The sequence below is a fragment of the Metopolophium dirhodum genome, chromosome 2 (genome assembly GCF_019925205.1).
Source record: "Metopolophium dirhodum isolate CAU chromosome 2, ASM1992520v1, whole genome shotgun sequence".
Lineage (NCBI taxonomy): Eukaryota > Metazoa > Arthropoda > Insecta > Hemiptera > Aphididae > Metopolophium > Metopolophium dirhodum.
The window spans coordinates 41,768,709-41,793,131 of NC_083561.1; the positions used below are offsets into that span (position 1 = coordinate 41,768,709).

Consider the following 24,423-nt stretch of genomic DNA (forward strand, 5'->3'; position numbering starts at 1 on the left):
GTTTATACAGGGTGATTCACCTAACCAGTATATTATAGTCATTATTTCGAAAACTGTTAAACCGTGACCCCTTAAGGTTCAACTTCAATGAATGATTTAGCTTCAAAATATGAAATACAAAATGTATATGCGGTCTTTCAAAAAAAAGTTGTTTACGTGTTGTGAATGCTCTGCGGTTGTTCGTGTGAAGTGGTGTCGTTTACTCCTGTTGCTGATGGTTGATGACGTGGTTTGTCTGTGGGCCTTAAACTATTTTAAACAATTTTTGTTTCGTTTGAACTAGACCTCACACACCAGCTGTCACTAAAATTTGAATAATATTTAGTGCGCCGTGCGTACTGGTACTTGCGATTATTTTACGGCGTAACAGGTCTTGGCCGTCAGGAGTTAAAGGCCAGGAATACGGTTGATCAACGACAATCGACACAATTTGTTAATTAAATTAAGTATAATAATATATTTTAAGTTATACCTTTAAGATAACGTTATACCCGCATGTCTTGCCTCCGTAGTCTTACTAACGCACATGACAAATTTTATACGTTGGGAAAAATTTGTTTTACTTATGTTTTATATTGGAGCGAATTGATCATCATAAAATTTAAATGTAAGAATATTATCTAGGGCGCCTTGACAGGTTAGGTTTTTTTGATATCTTAATTTTCAAGCAAGTTATGAGCGGTTTATACTTGTAATTTAATACAATATTTACTACAATATAACAACCTGCAGAGTACAGATACATCAAGATATTGATGCGCACAGCTTATTAAAAAATTAAAAAATTGAGTTAATCATAAAGTTTTTCAAAATATTTATTAAAATATTTTGAAATTTTGTTTACAAAAAACGTTAGTAGTTTTTGAAATGAGTGTCTTATGTAGGACCAGGTGTGCTTTGGCAGACAGGTTATGGGTTAGGTTATGGTACACAGGTATGGCTTCGGCGGGAAGTTTATCGATTTTTTTTTCTATAAGCAGTCACAAAAAATGATATTCTCAAAGCAAGAACACAATTCATTCACGACCGTAAACGTTTCACAAGTGTATCATAATAATTAATATTTACGAATTTAGCTTTTCTATTTATGAGATTGTACAAAATATATTCTGCAAATACAATCATATACGTCGGTGAAAATGACACTGATTACCACTCCTTATTATATTGGTAGGTCGTAAACATTAAGATGAGATAATACTGGCGATTATTTACTGGCAAAAGGATCAGCGGGAGAATGAAAATAATAATAATAATGGAAACTACAAACAATACGCATAGGTAACAAAATACGAAATACACTCACTGTAGTAGACGACGTGAGTCGTAAAAAATAGGTCACTGTGACTATTGGATGTATTCGTTATCAGAAAAAATGGATCTCGTGGGATAACTCGTAAAAAGCTTTGGCACACCAACCAGTCAAAGTATAAATAATATTGTTTTTATTATTTAAAAAGACAAAAAAAAAAACAATAATAATAATGATAATGTACAGAGTAACAACAAAACAGCTTTAAAGTTTTGTAATACCTTTGAAAAAAATAGCAATGAAAAGCGACAATAAATACATTTTTGTATATATTGTATGCATAACAAAATGAGACGAGTTACATGTATATATTATTATACCATTGTGTTATGACTGCTTCCGTGAGCGGGTCATTCTTTGTTAAATTAATTGTAATATTTAAGTTTCATTAGGCACTCCGAGATTTGGTGTGATTTCTTTATTTTGTATCATAATAATAATAATAATAATTGTATATATCAACACATATACACCATATATATATATTATATATATATGAATATGTTTATATATATTATGTTATAATTTAATTTGTTTTTTTTTTTATATAATATATCATAATTTATAAGGCACGAGTTTATGGGTAGTAGGTTAGTACCATTTTAAACATCGGCTAAGCTTTTTCAGTGCAATCGCTGTGCCGAATATGTGGTCCCAAAATTGGCTGCTGATACCGAAACCTGCAACATATGGATAACGAGGCCCGCTTAAAATATTTTTACGCATACGTGTATAATTACTATATATACTATAGAGGGTGTACAATGTAGGTACATACATATTATGTAATATATATGCATATACTATTTTTATAGTACAAACAACTGTTTTGTTTTTTCCGTGATGCAGGGTGTATCACGATCATTTAGTTCATTCAAATGTAACTTCTAAATGTAAAACTGTCAAATCCTTCTGACGCAGCTTGTATATATATATATTATGTATATAGAAGAATAAAGCGGAAAAAATATTTCATGGTCGAAATGATTGGGGGGGCTAACGGACACCATTTCACTACATTTTTTAAAAATTTTTGTTTACATTGTACATCCCTCTATTTCATCAAAATTACAAATCCATGGATGAATCAATGCATGTCTGACATAGTGTAATTGATCTTAAACTATATAATAACGATAATACAATATGCACTAGCTACAGTTTTAATGAAAATATTGCTACAATAGTTTAGTGTGTGGCAAAGGCGGGAAGCAGACTGAAATTGCCTTCGCGCACGAGCCATACATACTATTTTTTGTCACGCCTCTGCGTTCATCGAACACGCCATCACGGAAACTTTAATGTAGGCTGTGGTCTATGCAACAACCAGACTATTCTACAAAAACAATATTTCATGGGAGAAACGATTTGGTTTTATTTATTTTAAGCGTCATGTATGGAGGTCATAATATGAATATAAGATGTAAGCAAAAAGTTTATGTTTTGTAAGGACCGTGGTATAGATTTTAGTGTCTGGTTGTGCAGAGGATACGCGTGATATGTGCGCTTAGTATTTTTTGGGGATTTCCACTTTACCGCCCGGCACTACAGGGATTCCCACTTTACAGCCCGCTGGACGGAAAAAGATCGCTTTCCAACGCTTAAACCGTCATCGAAAACTAAACTTTTTAGGCGTGACAAAAAATATGTTTTAAGCCCAGGAGTTATACCTATCTAGTTCTTTATAAATACACTTTTTAGAGGTTTTAAGTATTTATGAAATATTAAAATCCCCTCACTTGCGTAGGAGTTTCTTAAATTCTTGTACAAATTATAATATTAGACTGTGCAAACGTAGGTTTGACTATATACATAAAATATACATTTTATGAATATTTTACATTTTCATATAATATTGAGTACATTATTAGATTGTTGTGATTGTATACTGACCGCTCTCGTGGTGCGCGAAATGATGTTGGTTGTGGTATCTTTTCATTGTGTACAGGTACGATCCTTCCCTGGGACATCCGTAGTGTAAGTAAAAATGTATTAAATCATAAGTTACATAGCCTGCGAACACGATTGTACATGATTAATGTCGGTTTTTATAACGATACACTATAATAATTTACAGTTGAACTTGACGTACTATAATTATATTAACTACACTAGGACGATCAATTTATAGCGTCGTCCGAACTTAATTTATTATTTTTAAAACAAAAACGGAATATTACCTATAATTTAGACGGGTCATTTCATTATCACCGAAGTGAACAATTACGTTGTAAATAATAAATTGTACCTAATTACTAAAAAATACCTACCACACTTTCAGTGTTGCATTTATTTAGACATTTTAAGTACAGGTCAACGTGTTCCTAGCACTTTTCTTCTTAGCAATCATAGTACCTTTTTACACGGCACAAATATTCGACAACTTTTTGTTAAGACAACAAAGATAAATTAGGTAGTGAAATAATAATTACGAAGTAACATAGAAAAAGTACAAAAATTGGTTAAACACAGAGTAAAACAAATGAAAAATACGGCGATTGGGGGGGGGGGGGGTGCCCCATTTGCTCCCCTCCCCTGCGAGTTGAATCGTTTAAATTTAATACTGTGGTAAGCTTCTATGCATTTATGATGGCTAATGTAGTTTTGTACTTCCATATTATCAATATTATACATTAAATAAGTCTTAATGCGTTTGAAAGGCTGAAAATGACCTTTCAGTTGAAGTGTTGAACAATTGTCAGTTTGTTATTGGAGTTCATATAGGTACTTGGTTAGGTACTTAAAACACTCGTTATTTCAAAACTATTATCGTTTTTGAAATAATGAACTACGATAAAATAATCACTTGGTTTATTTAATATATATAGTAGCTTTATTAAAGCAATATCGAAGTACGGGTATCCTTGAAGTGATATTTTCTCATAAATCCCTTGTTAACCTATCTTTTTTAATTGTGCCAACATAACCTAAGATGTTAGCATCTCTCTTAAATTCACTACTGCTTGAATTTAAACCTTTAAAATATGATGCCATCCGTGAGGCTTTATAGCTTATTTATACCGATTTGATGATATTTTATCATTTTACTGCACTTACCCGCAATCATGCCGGCTAATACGAGCGGCGCCATCCAATGAGGAAACAGCATCAGGTATATAGCGTACGCAGCCGATATTAGTACTGCGGCCGGCCCCGGCGGAAACAATAACCGTCGGTCGTCGAATGGCACCTGTTTGTAGAACACAACAAAACGATATTTTAATATAATACAATAAAGGATTTGTTTTTATTCAAAATTTCGGATCAAAATTAGAAAATATCGGATAATTCTGCAGCGGTTTGATTTCCATCAGCCCAATTTATTATAATGATCTATGCCAATTCGGGTCTGAACAATAAACCCGAAACTATTTAAGTTTGGTTTTTGGCACCCCATTGGATTTGTCCTAAATCCGCCATAGGATACACCACGAGTACACGGAGAGTTCGGGCCATTATCCACAATTCTTTTGTAAATCGTCGCATTCAATGATCGACCAACTATATTGCAATATACTAATAAAAATATTTTACGAAAACGACTTCGGTTACGTTTAAACTTTAAAGTTTAAATTAAGTGGTTCGCTGAATACCGTAGTAGCAGGCGAAAAAGGCTAAAATAAATAAGAATATTCCAGGAATCGAATTAGCCATTATGGTTTTTGGAAGATTTTTCACGTACCATATAAACTTAATTAAATCGTTAACCTTTTTATAGCAGTATTTTTTTTGGTGAAACTCTTTTTGACTGTAACACAACAATACCTAGGCCTATTTCAACTTTCAAGTACGATACAGACTTCGTTGATTATATGCAAAAAAAAAATGCATTTAACACTAAAATACGCAAACGTGTTGAATCATAAGAAATTATTAAGACAAATAAAAATCTTTATTATAAATTGTTAATATTATTATTTATGTATTTATTAGAAATATGTGAAACAGTATCACTTAATATTAATTTATACTGAAATAAATATATAGGCGGTATACGTATAAAAAATATAAAATGTATGATGGTTCTGGTTGGTATGTGAGATGCGAAACGGTTTAATGTAGTGGGAATATTTTTATTTTATTACTATTTAATGCATGAAAGCGATTAATCAACACATTTTAAAGACGTCACTGATCGGGAATATGTTTATTATGGATACATAAAACTAAGTTTAGGGGTTTTTTTTTTTTTACAATTTGCACGTAGTTTTTTCGATAGTCAACGTACCAGATAATATGATATAATTATAGATAGGTATATATAATATTTAATATTGACCGCAGATGATATGCCAAATTTACTCTGTAGACCTGTGTTTTCGGACCTTCCCATAGACATGATCGAGCTCGATCAGAGGGCTATGACTCCCCAAGAGTCTGAAGAATTATATAAAGGGTTCTATAAGTTAGCTAGATGACATCTTGTCTGTCAAGTAAGACAAAGAGCGTGCGAGGCAGTTTGTATGATAGTTATATAGCTTCACATACGCTGCAAATTTATTTTTCATTATGTAAATGATAGCTCTGGCCACCACAACGTAAATAGTATATTTGTATTTTTGAATTTACATAATTTTCTTGTTATTGTTCAATACACGATGCAAATGGGGTGGAGAAATAATACTTTTAGTGGTTTCCACCTAAGTTTCGACCACGCAAGCAAAAAAAAAAAAAGGTATATATAATAAAATAGTTATACAGTCAATTTTTGATTAGTTATATTGTGTAAGGGGCACACAAATTTGTTTCTAGAAGAATTTATATTCAAACACGAAAATAAATAGGTAATACTTTTAATTATTTAATAACTTCGTTCTTCTTTCACCTAAAACCTGATGATTATTTATCATACAAATTGTAAATCTGTATAGCTTAGATCGTTATAGTTCACATAATTCCTTCTAAAATATAAATTATTAACGACGAAACACAGAAATACCTAAGTAAAATTATATTACATGTAAATATATAACAAAGTTTTGAAATTTAGATATTGTGTGTATATTATACATATATTTAAGTAATAACTAATAAGTTATTGCAAACAACATACCTACATTTTAAATAAGCAAATAACTGCGCCAATATAAGCAGAAAACTCACAGAATATAGGGGATTGTTATTTGAATAACATGTTATCTATAAATAACCATCTAGGGTATAACATTTTATACGAATGCATTTTTTTTTACAAATAGGTAGGTACCTATTTACTATTAGACTAAAAACGTGCACATATACATTATACCTACATCGATGCAGGACAATGGACATGTATTGTATAATTTATATCGTTATAATAGTCGGAATATAATATAATATTAATAACGCTGCAGGTATGCGTGACTTATCCAATAAAACAAGGGTTGGTCACTTTGAAGTCTGATGCATATATACCTATATGGATTTACAAATATATATTTCCTACATGGAACTGCTATCAGTCAGCCGAAAGTTTTAGCAGCGTTCATTTGACGTACAAACGCACGTAATTTCTTTGAGTTTTGCTAATGGATGGCCATCCGTCGGGGCGTTTCATAGCGAATTTCCCAGCCGTTTAAATTATTAAAAAACCAAGCGTGAGCGATTTATGTATTATTAACTAATAATTATTTAATAACTACTTAATAAAATATGTGACCTACATATTTTACAACCAAGTGAAAATACGGCACGTGTATAGGACCGCGTGCGTATATTTCATATTATATTAAAGTAAATATAATTTATTAAAAGTATACATAGGTATATCTATGAAACAATACATTACAAATTCTAAGTCGTTTTAAATATGTTTGGATAGACGCATGTCTTGTCTCGTGTGGGATATTAAAACGATGCGCTTGTGGATTAACAATTTTAGGACCAAAACTATACACATTAATATATATATATACCGCATCATAGTCTAGTTCAATTATATTATTTTTGTTATCCACATTGTTATTTGGAACACGTACCTACCTATCTATTTCGTTTAATATATTATATATTTAAGTAACATCAGTTTTTATATCAAACGGCGTACAATAAAAACCAATAAAAACAACATTGTTTTTATTTTGTAAAAATTAAGAAGAATCGAAAAAACTGGCGAACTCAGTCGGTCTGCTGTATAATAGGTTTCGAGTTTAACCTTTTGAGTAGGTCACTGCAATAAATACGTTCAATTTTAATTCAACGATAAAACATTGCATACAAAAGTATGAGGGAAATATAAGAGTCGAGCGGATCAGCATCTATTTCTAAAGATAACAGTGTTATATTATATTTATTTTATATAATTAATTGTATTTTATTAATTCGGTAGATTGAACAATTTTTTTCTAAACTTGACAGTTAATACCATCGTAGAATGGTGTGAGGAGGTTCATGGTAAATGTTGGTATGAATAATTTAAAATGAGAGAAAGAAACTTTTCGCAAAGGTCATTAAGTGATTGGCGAGCATTTTCTGTATATATTGCATGCTTCTAGACTTGCCCCATTATGCAGGCCATTCCGATTTAAGTTGCTCCCCACGAGCACATTCATCAGTAATATCGAACTTTTTTCCGATGTCATCTGAATAGCACAGATCAAATTCAACACTAAGGATACTATATTCACGTGAAGTATTATGCAAGGCCCGGCAAGGGATCAGGCTCACTTGATCTTCTGCATTGATAAATTCCTCGGTGGGTGTCATTCAACGATGATCCGCGGTTGGCGAACGTTAGGCTGCGTCGTGAAGGTTTCGACACTGTGTCTGTACAAGAGACGTATTCAAATTTTTTTAATTCATTTACATTGAAAAATATGTCTCATAATTGAAGATTAACAACGGGGACGCCTAGCTATCGAGAATGTATCAATCATTTGTTTAACTAAGACAACCACCGGGTTTCATAAAGTAACAGAAGTCACTGCACCTTTTTTGATCGAATGTTATAATATACAGAGTTCGATGATTAAAGTGTAATAATTTCCTGCAAGTACGTCGGTCGTTGCGCTCAGCGTGAAGTTCCGCACGCGAAACGGATAATAATAATAATAATAATAATCATCCGCTAAGTGTACACTCCCAAATTCGGAGTTGGAAAGATTGTAGATCAAATATATCGTAGGACTTTGGCGATCGCTGAAATAGATGAAAGAATACTGTAATATTTTGCAAAAAATCAGCCGGTTAAATATCTACAACTCGTCGGGATATTACAATATACATAATAACCACGTTTCTGCTAAGTCGTAATATTAAATTGATTTTTATTAGGAATTATCGATATTGGTACTGTAAATGTCATTAAAACTCATTATTATATATACAACTTTTACAGCATGAAAACGTAAAATTAAGTTTAAATACAACTCAATTATCACGTATGAAACAATGCATAATTACGACTACACGTTCCGTCGCCACCACATTTACTACCACTTTTATTGTAGTTTATTTTTTGCGAGCCGGGTGCTTGAATTTTTTACAATATTTTCAATTGTAAAATGACGACGAAATGACGTCAATATAGATAAAACACCGATACTGCCGATGGCCGTTATCATGTTCGGCTTATTATCACCGACGTGTGCTTAAAGACGATGTGTATTTTTTATAATGTGTTAAATATTATATATAGTGTAATTTTTTTATAACAATGTGAAAATATTTGGTGAGGAACTTTATTGTATTACATTTTCAAGTCATTAGTATTAAAAACAAAAATGTTTTATAATTTAACTAGCAACAAACAAAATATGTAAATTTTAGTGATTTTTCAAATTTTGTTAAAACACTTCAAACGGTTATAAAATAAATTGTGCATAATTACCATGCTTACGTATTTTTAATATTTTTAGACTTAGAGTTATTTATAAGAACTACAAATGTGGGATCTTGTATACAAATTTTAAACTTTTTGACCGAGAAAAGTGACTACAGTTATTTCAAAAAAAAATAAAAACGGATGTTTTGTAAATATTCCTTTCTTGACTGAAAGAAGTAGGCACTGATCATAAAAAAAACAAACAGTATCAAATAGATCAAATTCAGTTCCCTCAACGTTGAAGGTTAAATTCATGTTCTGCTCCAAAACGTGATGACACAAAAAAAAACACACACACATTATTTGATATTTTACAACCTATGTGTGTTTTATATGTAAAATAAGACTTGAACACAGAAGAGTTAGTCTGGACGACAATATATATTATAATTTGAACATAACTTTGCACGTAGCACTACGTATATGATACATACATGCTGAAGGTGAAATTTAATATTTTGAAATTATTGAGGAAATAATAATATAAACAAGAGTGAAGAAAATATAGCAGTTATCGTTTTGTAAACATGACTATTATATATTTATATTATATTGTAATATGGAACCATGTTTAGATAGAGGGACGAGTGACAACTGACAAGTGATAGTGTATAGTAACTGATATTATTATAAAACAACAAAAGAAAAACACTAAAAATATTAAAAATTCACCTAAGCTATTTTAAATAAATCCACAAAAATTGTATATTAGTCGCGTATTAATTTTGTTTTGTTATTATTTAACATACGAGCATATAATACCTATAACAGGTTACAGTTAGTTTAATAAAAAACATAAAAAGCGGGTAAGTGAGAGTCGCTCTGCTGTACAGTAGGTTACAAGTGAGTCAATGTATAAAAGATTGTATTAAACTTGAATTCAATGATATAATATCATTGTATAAGAAAAACGATTCTGAGCGGAGACGGTTTATCAGTCTGGATTTTTTAAATTTTTATTATTTATTACAGCCTTCAAGTTAAATTAATATTATAATATTATAATTTTTTATTTGTTGCTACGGTGATAAATAAAGGGTTAGAAATTAAAATCCCATTTTAAGCGGTTTTTTGTAATTTGTCAGTAGTTTTTCCCGTGGCATTAAATAACTATTGAGAAATCGAAAAATGACCTCTCTAAAGTACCATCTTGATCCAATTTGCTAAAAGATAAGGTACTATATGTTGAAATCGAAGCACTCCTTCTGGTAGAAATTTTGTATACAGGATAAAAAAAAAACACTTTTGTAAAATTACTAGCTTCCTCGCTCCGCTCAGAATCTAAAATAAAAAATTACTTACGAAAAATAATGTAAAAAAAAGATGATTATTGCTTTGTGGGTGTTATTTTAATTTAGAAAATAATGTAAAATTATACTTTAAATTTTGCTTCCACCTTCCCATTTTTTAAAATAAAATATTTTTACCTATGATATCCGAATTGCATTGAACGATTAAAATGTTAATATTTTCAAATAATAAATGTCGCCGGCGCGGCGATCTGGTACAATTTTTTTATAAATTGGGATTGTTTATAGATCATGAAAACCTACTATTTCTTATCCAAGTTACATCGATTGTCTTAAACATATAACGAGATAAAATCGATTGAGCCATGTCCTTGGAACACATTGCATTTATTATATAAAAGTACATATTGAACTTTTAAATACGTTTATTTGAAATACTTGAAATATTTTAAAAATATTATTAAACACAAACAAAAAACTTAAATGTAAAAATTCACCTAAAATAGCATTAAAAAAATAATAGCTAAAAAATCAAATTACAATTTTAAGCATTTTATTCGAAGTAGTACCTTTAAATTGAATTTGTAGCTAACATGTATAGATTTGAGATCAATAGAAAAAAGCAAATGCCTACAAAATCCGAACTCTAATAATTAGTTTAGGAACAACTGTACACATAATATCGTAATTAAATTTTCACTTGGAAATGATGTGCAATCCTTCGTAAATAATCTTGTCTACTTCTATTATTATAATCACCATAGATAAGTTTTTTTACTCGGTAATTTTCAACTTTTTATCGATGGTGGTTGTTGTCCTATATTTAATTGTCAAATTTTTCACTAATTGATACATTTCTTTTGAACTTTGATTACCTACAAGGTTCATATCACAATTCACAAAGTTGTTTCAAGTGGATTACACCTTTTAGGATTATCTGTTTAGTTGTTGTACTATTTAAATTGAAAAACTAAATGGCGATAATAATCAGATTTTAATTAAATATTACTTATTTATATAGGTAGTTAATATATTAGAAATGCCTGAGCTACAGCTTTAAGAACTGATAAGCGTGTCGATTCAAAAGTCCTTCTGATGTTTATTTTATCTCATTGGCCTTGATTTGAGCTTCAATTTTGGAAACATCAAGAACATGATTATTGTAAAATTATTTAACTTTTTCATTATTAGTGACATTAACTCGACCTATAAATTTATTTTTATTTTGTGCACACCGCCAATTACTCTTTCCGGCCTTTCAGATTCATGTAACCATCATCGAATATAGATCGCTGCCTCTAACTTTTTATATATTGTATAATAAAAATAAAATAAAACCAATCTGAAAATACTGCATCCAATGTGCCCTATCAATTGTCGGACATTATCAACCGCGAAATCTATTATCGCGATATCAATTAACCAATATCTTTTGACAGTAGGTATACCGCAGTAATATAGTATATTATCCCTTGTTAGTACAATAAAAAGATAAAATACATACAAAATAATTTGCAAACGGGTTATCATCAACTCTACATTCCGTTCACATTCAATTACATGTGAATCGATGGAGTCCCGCCGTTAAGAAGAGTATATTATAATGTAGAGTTTTTCAGATGAACACTAGGAAAAAGGTATTTATTTTAAGTAATACTGCTTTTATATTTTATAACTTACACATTTTTAACACTATATAATTACAGAACAAATGTACCTATTTAATAACACCTAACAATCTATATAATAAGTTATTAATATAAATATTAATAACCTATAAAATCATACATACCTATTTATTGAGTACAAAAATAAATATTTTAATTAAATAAGAAATTGTTTTCTATGCTTTGATTTGGATAGAAAATTATATTCAATTAATAACAGTTATTTGCAAAAGGTAAGCTATAAAAAATATAAAACATAAAACATCCAACCAATTTAAATTTGAGAAACAAAACTCGATTTCGTTTGTTACACGATACAAAATCGTTGAAGTTAGATAAAATATTCAAGTATCCAGTATACTACTGGGGAAAAAAAATGTCTGAGATGTTGAAAAAATATGTTCAAAATCATTTGTTAATCAACAAAGCTATTTATATATGAACAGAAAACACCAGGATCAAATACAACTAGATAACAAGGTACAAGCTTGGTTTGATATAGAAAATAGAAATGATTATATCATGAAGCAATCGACCCACCCAATGAAGAAAATTCTGTAAACTCTATTGCATCTACAACATTTATATTATAAAGTAAGTACAAATTAAGGTTTAAGATTAATATTTATCTATTATATTTATTATATGTTTAAAATTAAAATGTAAAGAATTTATTTACCGTTTGGTAATGTGATATTTAAACGTTTATTGAACCGGATGTATGAACAGTGAGCATGGTTTGCATACAAAATATATTTATATATATATATATGTATAATGTTGTCTCAAACTAAACACTACTAAGTCAACTGATAAAAAGACGGTTCGTAATATTGTATTATGATTTATAATATTATTTATTTTATTTTATTATTTCTGCAGACATGAATGCAAACCAACATTTTCTAAGTAAGATAAATGTTTTGGAATGCATACACCATATTATAGTACATTAAAAATATATAGAATACTCGAGTGTCTGAAAGGTTTTATTTGTGCCAAAGAAATTTTGTAAATCAAAAACACTTATGTATGTTAGGTAGGTAGGTAGGTAGGTTGTAGGTGCTTAGTATTTGACAAATCCAACGATTTGTTGGCCAAAATATTGTGCAGAATATATTCCTTCGACAGTATATTAGACAGGTGTGAAGTTCCCGAGATATTTTGACTGGATTTTTTTCACACATTTCTTTTGAAAGTTCGAAAAAACCATAAATTTCAAGACTTTGAAAGTCTGAAGTCTATACGATTGGGTGCGGTAACCGTCGTCATTTTGAAGGATTCTCTGCACTGACGTAGGACACTAGGATGCCGAGAAATCGATTGAACACGGACCAGACAAGGAAAAATATAGCTTTTTGCTTCTCATTTTGAATAGTTTACACGAGTCGTGTTAGGTCCGAAGGTATCTTTACCCTTATTTGCTGTTTTATTGTACTCAAAAACCCACTAAATTCCGGGTCCACCGTATCGATCCAGAAATGAAAAACACGCGTAGAATTGTCATTCATTGTTATACTGTTTTTCTATGCAGTAAGTATCTGAATATTAAGAAATGGTAAAAAGTTATTCAGTATATGATGATCATATAAGTTTTTTTTGTTAATGATTACTTGTATACTATTAAATCCTTATATTTATTATTAAAAAGCGGGTAAATGAATGTCACTCTGGTGTACAGTAGGTTACAAGTGGGTTACTGCAATTGGTGATATTACATTTGAATTACAATTATATAATATTATTGCACACGAAAAACGATTCTGAGAGTAGACACTTTGTCAGTCTAGGATATTTTATGTAATATTTATATTGTTATATTACTTATTATTATTAAGGTAGGTAGCCGGTAAGTACAATTCGTATATTAAAATTACAAAAAAATAATTAAATCGTTATTATTGGTTATTTAATTTGTAATTTCGTCCAAATTTTAACTTAAAATAACTATGAAAAAAAACTACACGTATTTATGTATATATTTTTAAATATTTTGGTTTTTTGTTTTTCTCAGCGTTTTTGAAACCTACTGAGAAGTTTAAATTTTGAACTCCCGAATACATAATCAAGATTCACTTTTTAGTTTAAAATTGAAACCTTTTTACCACTCCAAAAGGTTATAACAGACACAAAAATAAAAAAAAAACCAAAAAAATGTCTGCAATAAATAAGATAGTACAATATATTTGTAAATTTGTTATGTTCTGCTTTATATATACCTACAAAATGTGTAAACTTTGAGACAAAATGTATGTTAATTTAACACTATTACTAATCAAAGTTTAAATTGTTAAACCAAAGGAATTAGGGCAGAAATATATTGAGCATTGCAGATACAATCACATGCAGCAGTATTTTCGCATGTTTTTCAGTTAATTTGCAAAGTAATTTATTTTATAGTTTTAATAGTCGAATGTTTATACATGTATATGTCAAGGCAATACAAATAACAATAACCATTTTATCAAATAAAATAATGCAAGAAAAATAGTTTTAATAAGGTACGCATTAATTGATATGTCGAGAAAATAAATATAATGTTAAATACATTTTTCAACCCACAATTTTCAAATAATTAATAATTACAAAGTTATTATCAGTCATAGTTTATAACATTTTTCTAAGCGGTATAATTTCATAAATATAAATTAAGTACATGAAATTAGTCTATTAATTTATTATAACAAAACCGTAACTCGAAAGAAAAGTTTTTGAATTTAAATGAAGGCATCAGATTAACGATATTAGTATTTTACTATTTTGTAATAAATGCTTTTCTGATACAATTAAAAAAATATATATATTTCCGTATGAATTATAATGTAATAAGTCTAATTTTATTTTCATAATTTATTGAAATGAATTTATTTATTTAATTATTTCAACTGGGTAGGATACTAGAAGTTTTGAATTTTTACTAAAAAAAAGGAAAAAACTAAATCAAATTTAAGAATTGATTTAAAAATGGAAATTTATTAATTATAGATAGGTATCTTGTATTTTTTTGAAAGTAAATTAAGTAATTCAATTTTTAATATGCAGAACAAATTTAACAATTTCTAATTATTTGAAATATTGGTTTTGTTAAAAGTTGCACCTATATTAATAAAAGAACACAAATAAAATGTTTGAAATATTTAAAAATGATTATATTTTATGAATGGCAAGTATGTTTACTGATTATCATTGTCATTCGTCACTGAAATCCTAATACAGAAATACGTAATAGACTATAATAAATGTAAATGTATTTAGCCTCAGATGACGTAACGCAATACTACAATCGATAGACTGTAATCAAATATACTATAACATATTATATAATATGTAGGCACACTATTAATTTTAACGGTAACATACTAACATTTAAATAATATATTAGTGTGAGATGCGAGTTTTTCATTTCTCTTTTAAATTAAGTCCACTTCATTCGGATATTAATATCTTCTATTTTGTGAAGTTTTGGAATATTGCGTTTATTATATATTAGGTATGTATTCATAGTATAAAAGTATAAAACCTCACAGACCAGTTTGTTAAGACACCTACACTTTTCATACCATATGCCGATTTGTGTACCTATTGTAACACTTTTATTAAAATAATAGATACTTATTTTTTTTTATCATCCATTTGTAAAATTTACAAGATATGGTGTAAACAGCACACAGATGCACTAACGTATGATATGACTAATTATTTAAATTGCCAATGATTTTGAGGTAATCAATGAGTATAAAAAAAAGAAAACATAATATAATCTCCACTTAGATGTGTATTCGTTGTTTGTTTGTATATTGAATTAACTAATATTCTAAAAATATAAAATAACACAACTCATAATCAAACCAATAACTAATAACAGTTTATATAGACCCTTTATATTTTTGATAACTGTGCAGTGTTTATCCTTCTTCATAATATCGAGTATAATCATTATACGGTTTCTTTTAAGAAGAATATTGTGTAACCACTAACCAGTTTGACACAATAGGTGAAATCAGTAATTTAGTCGTAAAAAATAAATTACCATATCTTTATCAATTCAATTCTTAAATATACACATAAATAAATGGTAATTAAACGAAACTGTTTTTCGCTTTAATAATAAATATATTTAAAAATAATATTCATAGTAATAACTATTATTAATTAGTTATGTTAATTATAGTTTGGTACAAAAACTGTTTTTGTTTTTTATTACTTATAAGTTATATAAGCCATGTTAACCATATCAAATTATACAAAGATTTATTCATAGTTATGTGCCGATGCTAAAACAGGATTTTAAAATATATATATATAAATAATATAAATACATAATATAGGTAGGCATTATGCATTATAAAAATATAAATTAAGTTTTAATAAACAGGATTCCTATACACATTTAACAGCCAAATCAAAATAAAAACCATTTTACTATTCTATTTTTTTTTTAATCAAATTGTTAGTATTAAAATAACATATTGATATTACTACAGGTACCTATTTTTTATTCTCGTTTTATTTGTATTGTATTTATTTCCTTAATTTTATCTTGTAGAATTCACGTCCATACTTTACGGTATTCGTAGCACTTTGCACTTCAAGAATAAGAAATTAATTTTACGAAATTTTACATCATGAAAGTAAAAATAAGAACACACACACACACACACACACACCACATGCTCATATACAATAAATCTATATGCCCACTAGTTCTAATGGCATTCATTACGACATTAAGATTATTTAAGAATATCATTAAAAATTAACTAATATTAATGTTCCAATGTTAAATGTATTATTTTATGGTAAATGTATGAGAAATAAAAACGTAGTAAACGAAAATGTTCTTATTTTTTTACTTTAAAGTATATATTATAATTATTATTATCACTAAATCCTTTTAGTACAGTATATATTATAATATTAATACCTAGTTGTTTAAAAAAATATATAAAACTGAATACAATTAAGTTTTAGAGTGTACATTTAGTAAGTTAAAACTCCAATTAAAATTACTTCAAATATATAATATAAGCAATATAATATTATAGCTGTATAGCACAATAGTACCTAATATATAGAAATCAACAAAAATTATTTGCCTAATCGGTTTTCATAGTTTTAAATGACATAACTAGAAATATTCGTTGATACAAAAACATTTCCGATCATAAAAAGTTATTCGGAGTAAAATATTATAAAATGTAATATTTTAAGAAAATGTTATACAGGATATCAAAGCAATTTATGTACTCAGTACTCGTACATTATTATTTATTATTATATAAAATGTATAACATTTTAAATAATTAAAACTATCTACTACAACAAACCCGAGGGCGTTAAACCGACATTTTTAAACTGATGTTAATTCGTTCTACTTTAAAATCATTAACGGTAACCAATCAGACGATTTAACAACGGATATAAATATGCAATGTAAATGTTTTGAGTGTTATAAAACATAGATAATTGTTTTAACATTATCAAGCATAAAATAACACGAGTCAACAGACCAAAAAATTCTTTCATTGAGAATGAAAATCAATTACTTTTTACCAAAAAATTTTGAATATCCATATTTACCACAAATTAAAATAAGAGTGTAATTTAAAAACTTTTGATCTAAAACGTCTATGTAAAATATAATCAATTAATATAACATTTATTCAAAATTTTATCCGTGTTTTCAATGTAATAAAAATATATTGTTCAAACCTTTGTGTACCTACTTGTATTAATACAATTTTTGTCTTTAGTAGGTACGTAAAATTAGATTAACTGTCTGAATCACCAATATTGAATAATTTCTACATTACTACAGTGACCTTTGTCTAATCTTTTAGAAGCCTGTCATTAATATATTTTTATAATAAATTAATTTGTGTAGGTACCTGTCTATGAAGGGAAATTTCTTAACTAGATAACAAACATAATACTATCTAACATTTTCTATTACATAATAATACTATTTTTTACGTAGGTTGATTAATAGATAAATAATATATAAATGTATAAAATGTTTTAAAGATTTTTGTTAATAATTGTAAATATTCTGATGAAGAAGAAATTCCAAAGATATTGGTGTCAAATATATAATATTTTAAATTTTTAGATGATTAGGCATACGAGTAGGTTATACATTTACAACTTATTTAGGTTGACAATGGACACCTGTTCATAAAGCACAAATAATCCATTGGATATCGGATAGATCCAACTCAGTTCGTCAATAAATACAAATTAACTTTATTTTAACGGTGTAAAACATATAGCATATTATGATAATATGTATTATATTACGTTAGTAATAAATAATAAATTATCAGTAATCATATCTTGTTGAAATTAAAAATAATAATAATTATTAAATATTTTAAATTTAGATTAATGATTCATTATAATGTTTTGTAAGAGAGATTAAATTTTAAAATTATGTAGATTATATTTTAGTTATTTATAAATCTTGAAAATCGTAAGTCACCTTTTTAAATTAATGATTATTTTTAAACAAGATTCTATTTATTTAATTACTTGCAGTAATAACTAATGAGTAATGAGATCCATCAAAAAACATTTCTTCCGAGAGTCGATTCACCATACCATAATATGCAAGTAATAAACTAATAACAATGCACGTATGAATTTAAAACCACCCTACATTACCAACATTACTTCTAATTACCTATTATAATACATTTAATAGCTATAGATTTATCATGTTACAGCAAAATTAAGATTTTTTAAATATCATTGTTTTTATACTTTTTTAGATAAATGTTAAATGACTGAATTTCATTCAGATGATTAGTTACTCCAAGTAATTTATTCCATCAAAAACTATCACTTTAATGTGGATACACATATATACACAGTAATTAAGTTAAGTATGCTCACAGTTAACCACGGTGAAATAAGAGCTCATTTATTAGCTAAATAAATTTCCTTGAAAAATGTAACTATATACTATTATTATAATATTATGACTTTTTTTTAAACAATACGCATTCAAGCACACTGCCCAATGACTGAGAGAATATAACACATATCTATATACCTTGTGATGAAGTCCGTGAATGCCGAAATGCAATGTGATAAGTAATGGTGAGTTGTCTGGAGGCTGCAGATGAAACAGCCAGCGATGAATGGTGTACTCAATAAGAGGCCACAAAAGTAATCCCAAAATTGTTGAACTTATGACCAAAGTTCCTATCGAAAAATGATCTAAGGAAAAACAAAAAATGCATTTATTACTTATTATGAATGCATCTACTAAGTGATTAAAATTTTAAATAGGTAGCATGGTAGCAATGCATTAGTAAAATGTTAAAATCATAATAAAAATATAAGTTATATAATTATGAGGGGTAGTTATTTAAATACAGTTAGCCACAGTTTGAATGCACAATAAATGTTGGTATCAAAAAGTGATAAATTTACATGATAAATAATATTTTAAAATTTTAACTAGTAATTCGTGATTTAACACAAGTATTTCGCGATAACAACAGCTTTTTACAACATAGGTATTATGATCCCACGCGCTAAATGTTTATACAGCGGGTGCAACCGCGACGTTGCAACAAAATCCAGTTTAATATCCATATTATGCTCAATTAAAATTTTTTAAAAATTTGTATGTGTTCTAAGGAAATTAACCTGAGTGTCAATAGATATTTTTGCTATTTTTTTACATCTAAAGTTGCACCAAAAAAATTGGAAAAAACTTGATTTTTTCAAAATAAAGAAACTCAATAAAATTTCAAAAAAATCTTATTTTTAATTTTTACTTTAAATAATTATGTTTTTTAAATTAGTTATTGTGCAATATATTCAAGTTCAAATAAAATTCACCGAAGGTAACATGTAGGTAAGTAATATCGATGGTCTATATTTGATTGTTCCATCATATTCAGAGTAAATAGGGCGCGTCCAGACAAAGCGGCTTTTGTCGTGTTCCGCGGCAAATACGTGTCCACGTGATGTTGTAGCATTTGTTTTTCAATTATTACGATTAAAAAAAAAAAAATAAGTATTAATGCTACGCGACTTGGCCGAAATATGTTTACACAGACGTGGAACAAACCACATGGCTTTCCTTTGATGTAGACCGCCAACTAGGCCGATCAAAAACATTGCCACGCAGCATCCAAAATTTTTTAAAAAAACGAGTTTGTGACGTCACACCGATGTCGCCATAATGACCGCGGCAAAATTGCCCCCTCTTGTTACTCCTTACAAAGCATACCTACTAATAATTTTAAAACGTCGACATGCAGAATTTTTAGATTTCTTAATTTTATTATTTATTGATTAGTATAACTTATTATTATTTCTAATTATAGTAATTAGGTATATTAATAAGTGATAAGTAATTACTAATACGAATCTATAATACACTATAGTAATGTATACAATTAAGAACCTATTACTTTTAAATCATGACTTTTAATCAAAACTGAACAATACATTATATTCAGTGAGTGTAAGTTATTTACTTTTAAGTTTTATTTCAATTATCTTAAAAATTACCTATAACAAAAAAAAAAAAAATTCTGAACATTTAATTTAAAAAAAAAAAAGTATTTAGGTATACCAGCAGTGAATAACAATGAAAGAAAAACTTTTTTTTAACCCGACAATTTTTTTAATTACGTGCAGATTTTAAGGTAGACACAGGTTTGGATTGTTATCATTTATAAATAAGTATGCCATATGATATTATTAGCTTATCCTATATATATACAAAATATAACAACATAATAAATCAATATAGGTACCTACCCGTAAAATGACACGAATGAGTGATGTTAATAATGATACGAATTATTAATTGAAGCTACTTAATATTATAAATTTATAAAATTAAATAATTAAATAGTTACTGGTGAATTTATAATATAAATATTATTATACAATATTATTGCATATGTAGTAACGTACAGACGTGCGCTGTCGTATGCAGTGTGCACGCACGACGCGCACAGTAATATACTAATATTATAATGTTCATAACCCTTCACTACGAATGCGATGGTCACATATTCGCACAGGTGTTGAAACATTTTTGCATGGGTCAGTTAAAAATTTAACTTTAAATATTAAAAATGGTCAATATTTATTTTATTTTTAATTTATCATTCAGCTAGTCCTACTATATAAAATATAATATAAATAGGCTAGCGGGTGTGTTCAAAGACAAAATCCTGTATAAGAAATATAAAATGTGACTTGTAATCAAAATAGATTTTTTTTTTTGAAAAAATAATAATTTTAAACTTTTAACTTCTTATGAAAATATTTATCTTCGTAAGTAAAATTATTGTAAGTGGTTTGTAATCGCCTAGTCCGATAGCGTGAACATTGTACCGCCCTGCTATATGATTTTTGATAAAACCCGCCACCCATAATAACAATAATTGCATAGAGGTGATTATAAATTTGTTTTTATTATTAAATACTCACAAAAATTATATATAATAAATAAAATATATTCAAAAATACATCAAATGTTCTATACTCGGAGTCTAAAAAATAGTAGGTATTTACCTATTTATGTACCTAATAATAAGAATAATAATAATAAATCATTATAATATGTACAAACAAAATAAATATCTTATAAAATTGTATCAAATTATTACACTTTATTATTTAGTTTTTATCGCCATATGAATTTCACCATGCAAGATTCTAAGAAAATCTGTTTTCAGCGTATTTTGTTGCCCCATTTGGCTCAACCCCACAGTTTGTGTGCCAGGGCCAGAGTCAGAGTCCGCGAAATTGTATAAATGATTTACTTGATTGTATTGAAATCTTTATGCATGTCAGTATGTGTTATATGCTGTTATGTATTAAAAGTTAATCAAAATAGTTAAAATAACAAACATTAATGAATACAAATTGGCTCGAAATAGTGACCAAACAGTGACAGTGCCTAAACTAGGGTTAATTAACAAGTACAATTTAATTTCAGTATATACTAATATACTATCACTTTATTGTTTTATTATAATTAGACTACGAATTACGATAAAAAAATATTTTAATTAAAAACCAAAAAAAGTTCAACAAGCGTTCATCGTTTCTATATGTGTATAACTTTATTATATTTTAGCTTACAAATAGACAAATAGTAACGAAATGTATACAATTTTATGAAATTTTATGAATTGTTTTTAATATTGTTTATATCTTATACGCAATTGTATGTTTACAATTCGATAATCGAATTAAATTAAATATCGCTAATTGACAGTTACATGTTAGGGAAGTTTAAAAAAAATAGTAAAACCTCCACTAACGGACACCTTTAAATAGCAGACAAAATTTCAGTGACCGAGAGTATCCGGTATTAAGAAGTTTCAGTGTATTTTGATATATAGAAGTTTCAATAATCTTGTAATATTTTCCATCTATACAAGTATAGGTAATCTCAGGAACTTCATTTGATTCGCTGATCAAAAAAAATAATCCATCTAGATTTAAAGAAGCCAAAAAAGTAAATAGAATATTCCATTTCAAACAACTATGGAATAAAAAAATAAAATATTTTACGTTTAAAACGTACCTATTTTCCCAAATTATCAATCTATAACGTACTGATACTACGTACGTCTCGTTAAAAATTACAATATTAATAACGTATAAAGACGCGGATGAAAGTCGATTAAAACGTACAAGAAAATGGTAATTGCTCAACGTTTTACAAATACGAATAAAATAATTTATAAGATAAAAAAATCCGCAGCGTTTAAATAATGGGTACAAAAGAAAAAAGATAAACCATGTATATGGATATGGATTATTTTATAGGTTGATACGGGGTGTAGATATCTGACATTAACGGTAATAGTAAATGTAATTTATTTTTTACGAGAACCACATTTTCCGAGTCATTAAATGTATATTGTGTATACTGCAGTATATATAGCGGTGGGTGGGTGGGTGGGCGGTCGGCGGTGAAGGAAAGTGGGAAAAAAATCAAATTTAACGCGACCCGGAAAAATTGTTGATTTATCAATCCCGAATGATAATAAAAAAAAAAAAAAAAACCCCAATAACCGAAAAACCGAAAACGACCCGATAATAACCGCGACGATAAATAACAGCACTCTGGTGGCGCGCACGTATATTATAATCGATGCCGTCTGTGGATCGGCCGCGGGGGAGGGTAGTTCGAAGCAATGAAGCAGCAATAACACACGACGACAAAACACGGTTCATCTCGGCGACGGCTATCGCTCGACAGTACAGTACGATTAATATCTAACACATTATACGCGCGCGGAGCGTATTTGTATATTATATTGTGTGCGCGCGCGAAAATTCAACAGGGAGTCGTCAACCGCATCGGTATATCATATTATTATAATAATATATAGCGACGACGACGACGACGAATGGCGGCGGCGGCGGCGCGACGACAGGACACCACCGCCGCCGTGCTATACGGGGGCGAAGGGACAGGGGTAGCGCGCGCGCGCAGCACACGGCGGCAGGTCGGAAATTATATCATATATTATATACAATAATATAGGTCTGTCATGCGGTGTACGCGCACTGCACGACCACGATACACGCGTACGATGTATATAAATATAATAATATTATAATGACGGCGGCGTCTGCTCGGTGTGTACACATCACGACTAACGGCCGCCGGGAGATCGATACGGCCACTCGCCGCCGCCAGTTACGCGGGACAGCGTGTTTTTGCGCGAGCGTGTGCAGCGTGCGCGCGTGTGCGTGTGGTGCTAAGGGGCGCGCGCGGCGGCCGCCGCCGCCGCCGCCACCACCACCGCAGGGATTGCGCGCGCGACCGGCGACTTGGCGTCTGCCGCGAGCCGCCAGACCGGCGACGGGCGCCGCGCCGAGACGCCGCCACCACCACCGCCTCCCTCCACGGCCCGTCCTCTACACCGATAACCGGAGCGCAATAAACTCTGTCGCTGCCGCCCGCAAAGCAAAATTATTACATTATAATATTATTATACACGGTAACGCGGCGGTGACGGGGAAGAATGCGCGGTGCGCGCGATGGGGGTGACGATATATTATTATTATTATTACACACGCGCCGAGCTCGGGTGGGCGGTGGCTGGCTTGTTCGCATGTTCGTCGCGTATCGACGTAGATGCGGCGCGGTTAGAGGTCCCTTCCCGTCTGCGTGCGCGCACGATTATGATTATTATTATGCCTAGGTCGGAAAGGTCCGCCGCCACCCGGAATGGAAAACTCGAGATAAAAGTCGCCCGCCCGACCGACCGCGCGTTCCGCCGGCCGAACCTGTTGAGCGGATCCGAGAACGCGTATTCTCGTCCGCCGCCGCCGCTTCTCATTCGACAAGTGCTCAGCGCAGTCAACGCGCGAGGTCAGTGTTGTGCGATAATATAA

General features: G+C 29.7%; 1 protein-coding gene across 1 annotated transcript in view; it reads right to left on the bottom strand.

The window, feature by feature from the left end:
- Positions 1-1,428: 1,428 nt before the first annotated feature.
- LOC132938161 (fatty acid 2-hydroxylase) overlaps positions 1,429-24,423 on the bottom strand; it is a 40,910-nt gene continuing 17,915 nt past the window's right edge. Inside the window, exons 3-6 of the mRNA XM_061004847.1 lie at positions 19,085-19,251; positions 4,370-4,502; positions 3,206-3,325; positions 1,429-1,992 (exon numbers count right to left, since the gene is read on the bottom strand). Of these exons, the coding sequence (XP_060860830.1) occupies positions 1,904-1,992; positions 3,206-3,325; positions 4,370-4,502; positions 19,085-19,251 (509 nt within the window). The 3' untranslated portion in view covers positions 1,429-1,903. The remainder of the gene's footprint in view (positions 1,993-3,205; positions 3,326-4,369; positions 4,503-19,084; positions 19,252-24,423) is intronic.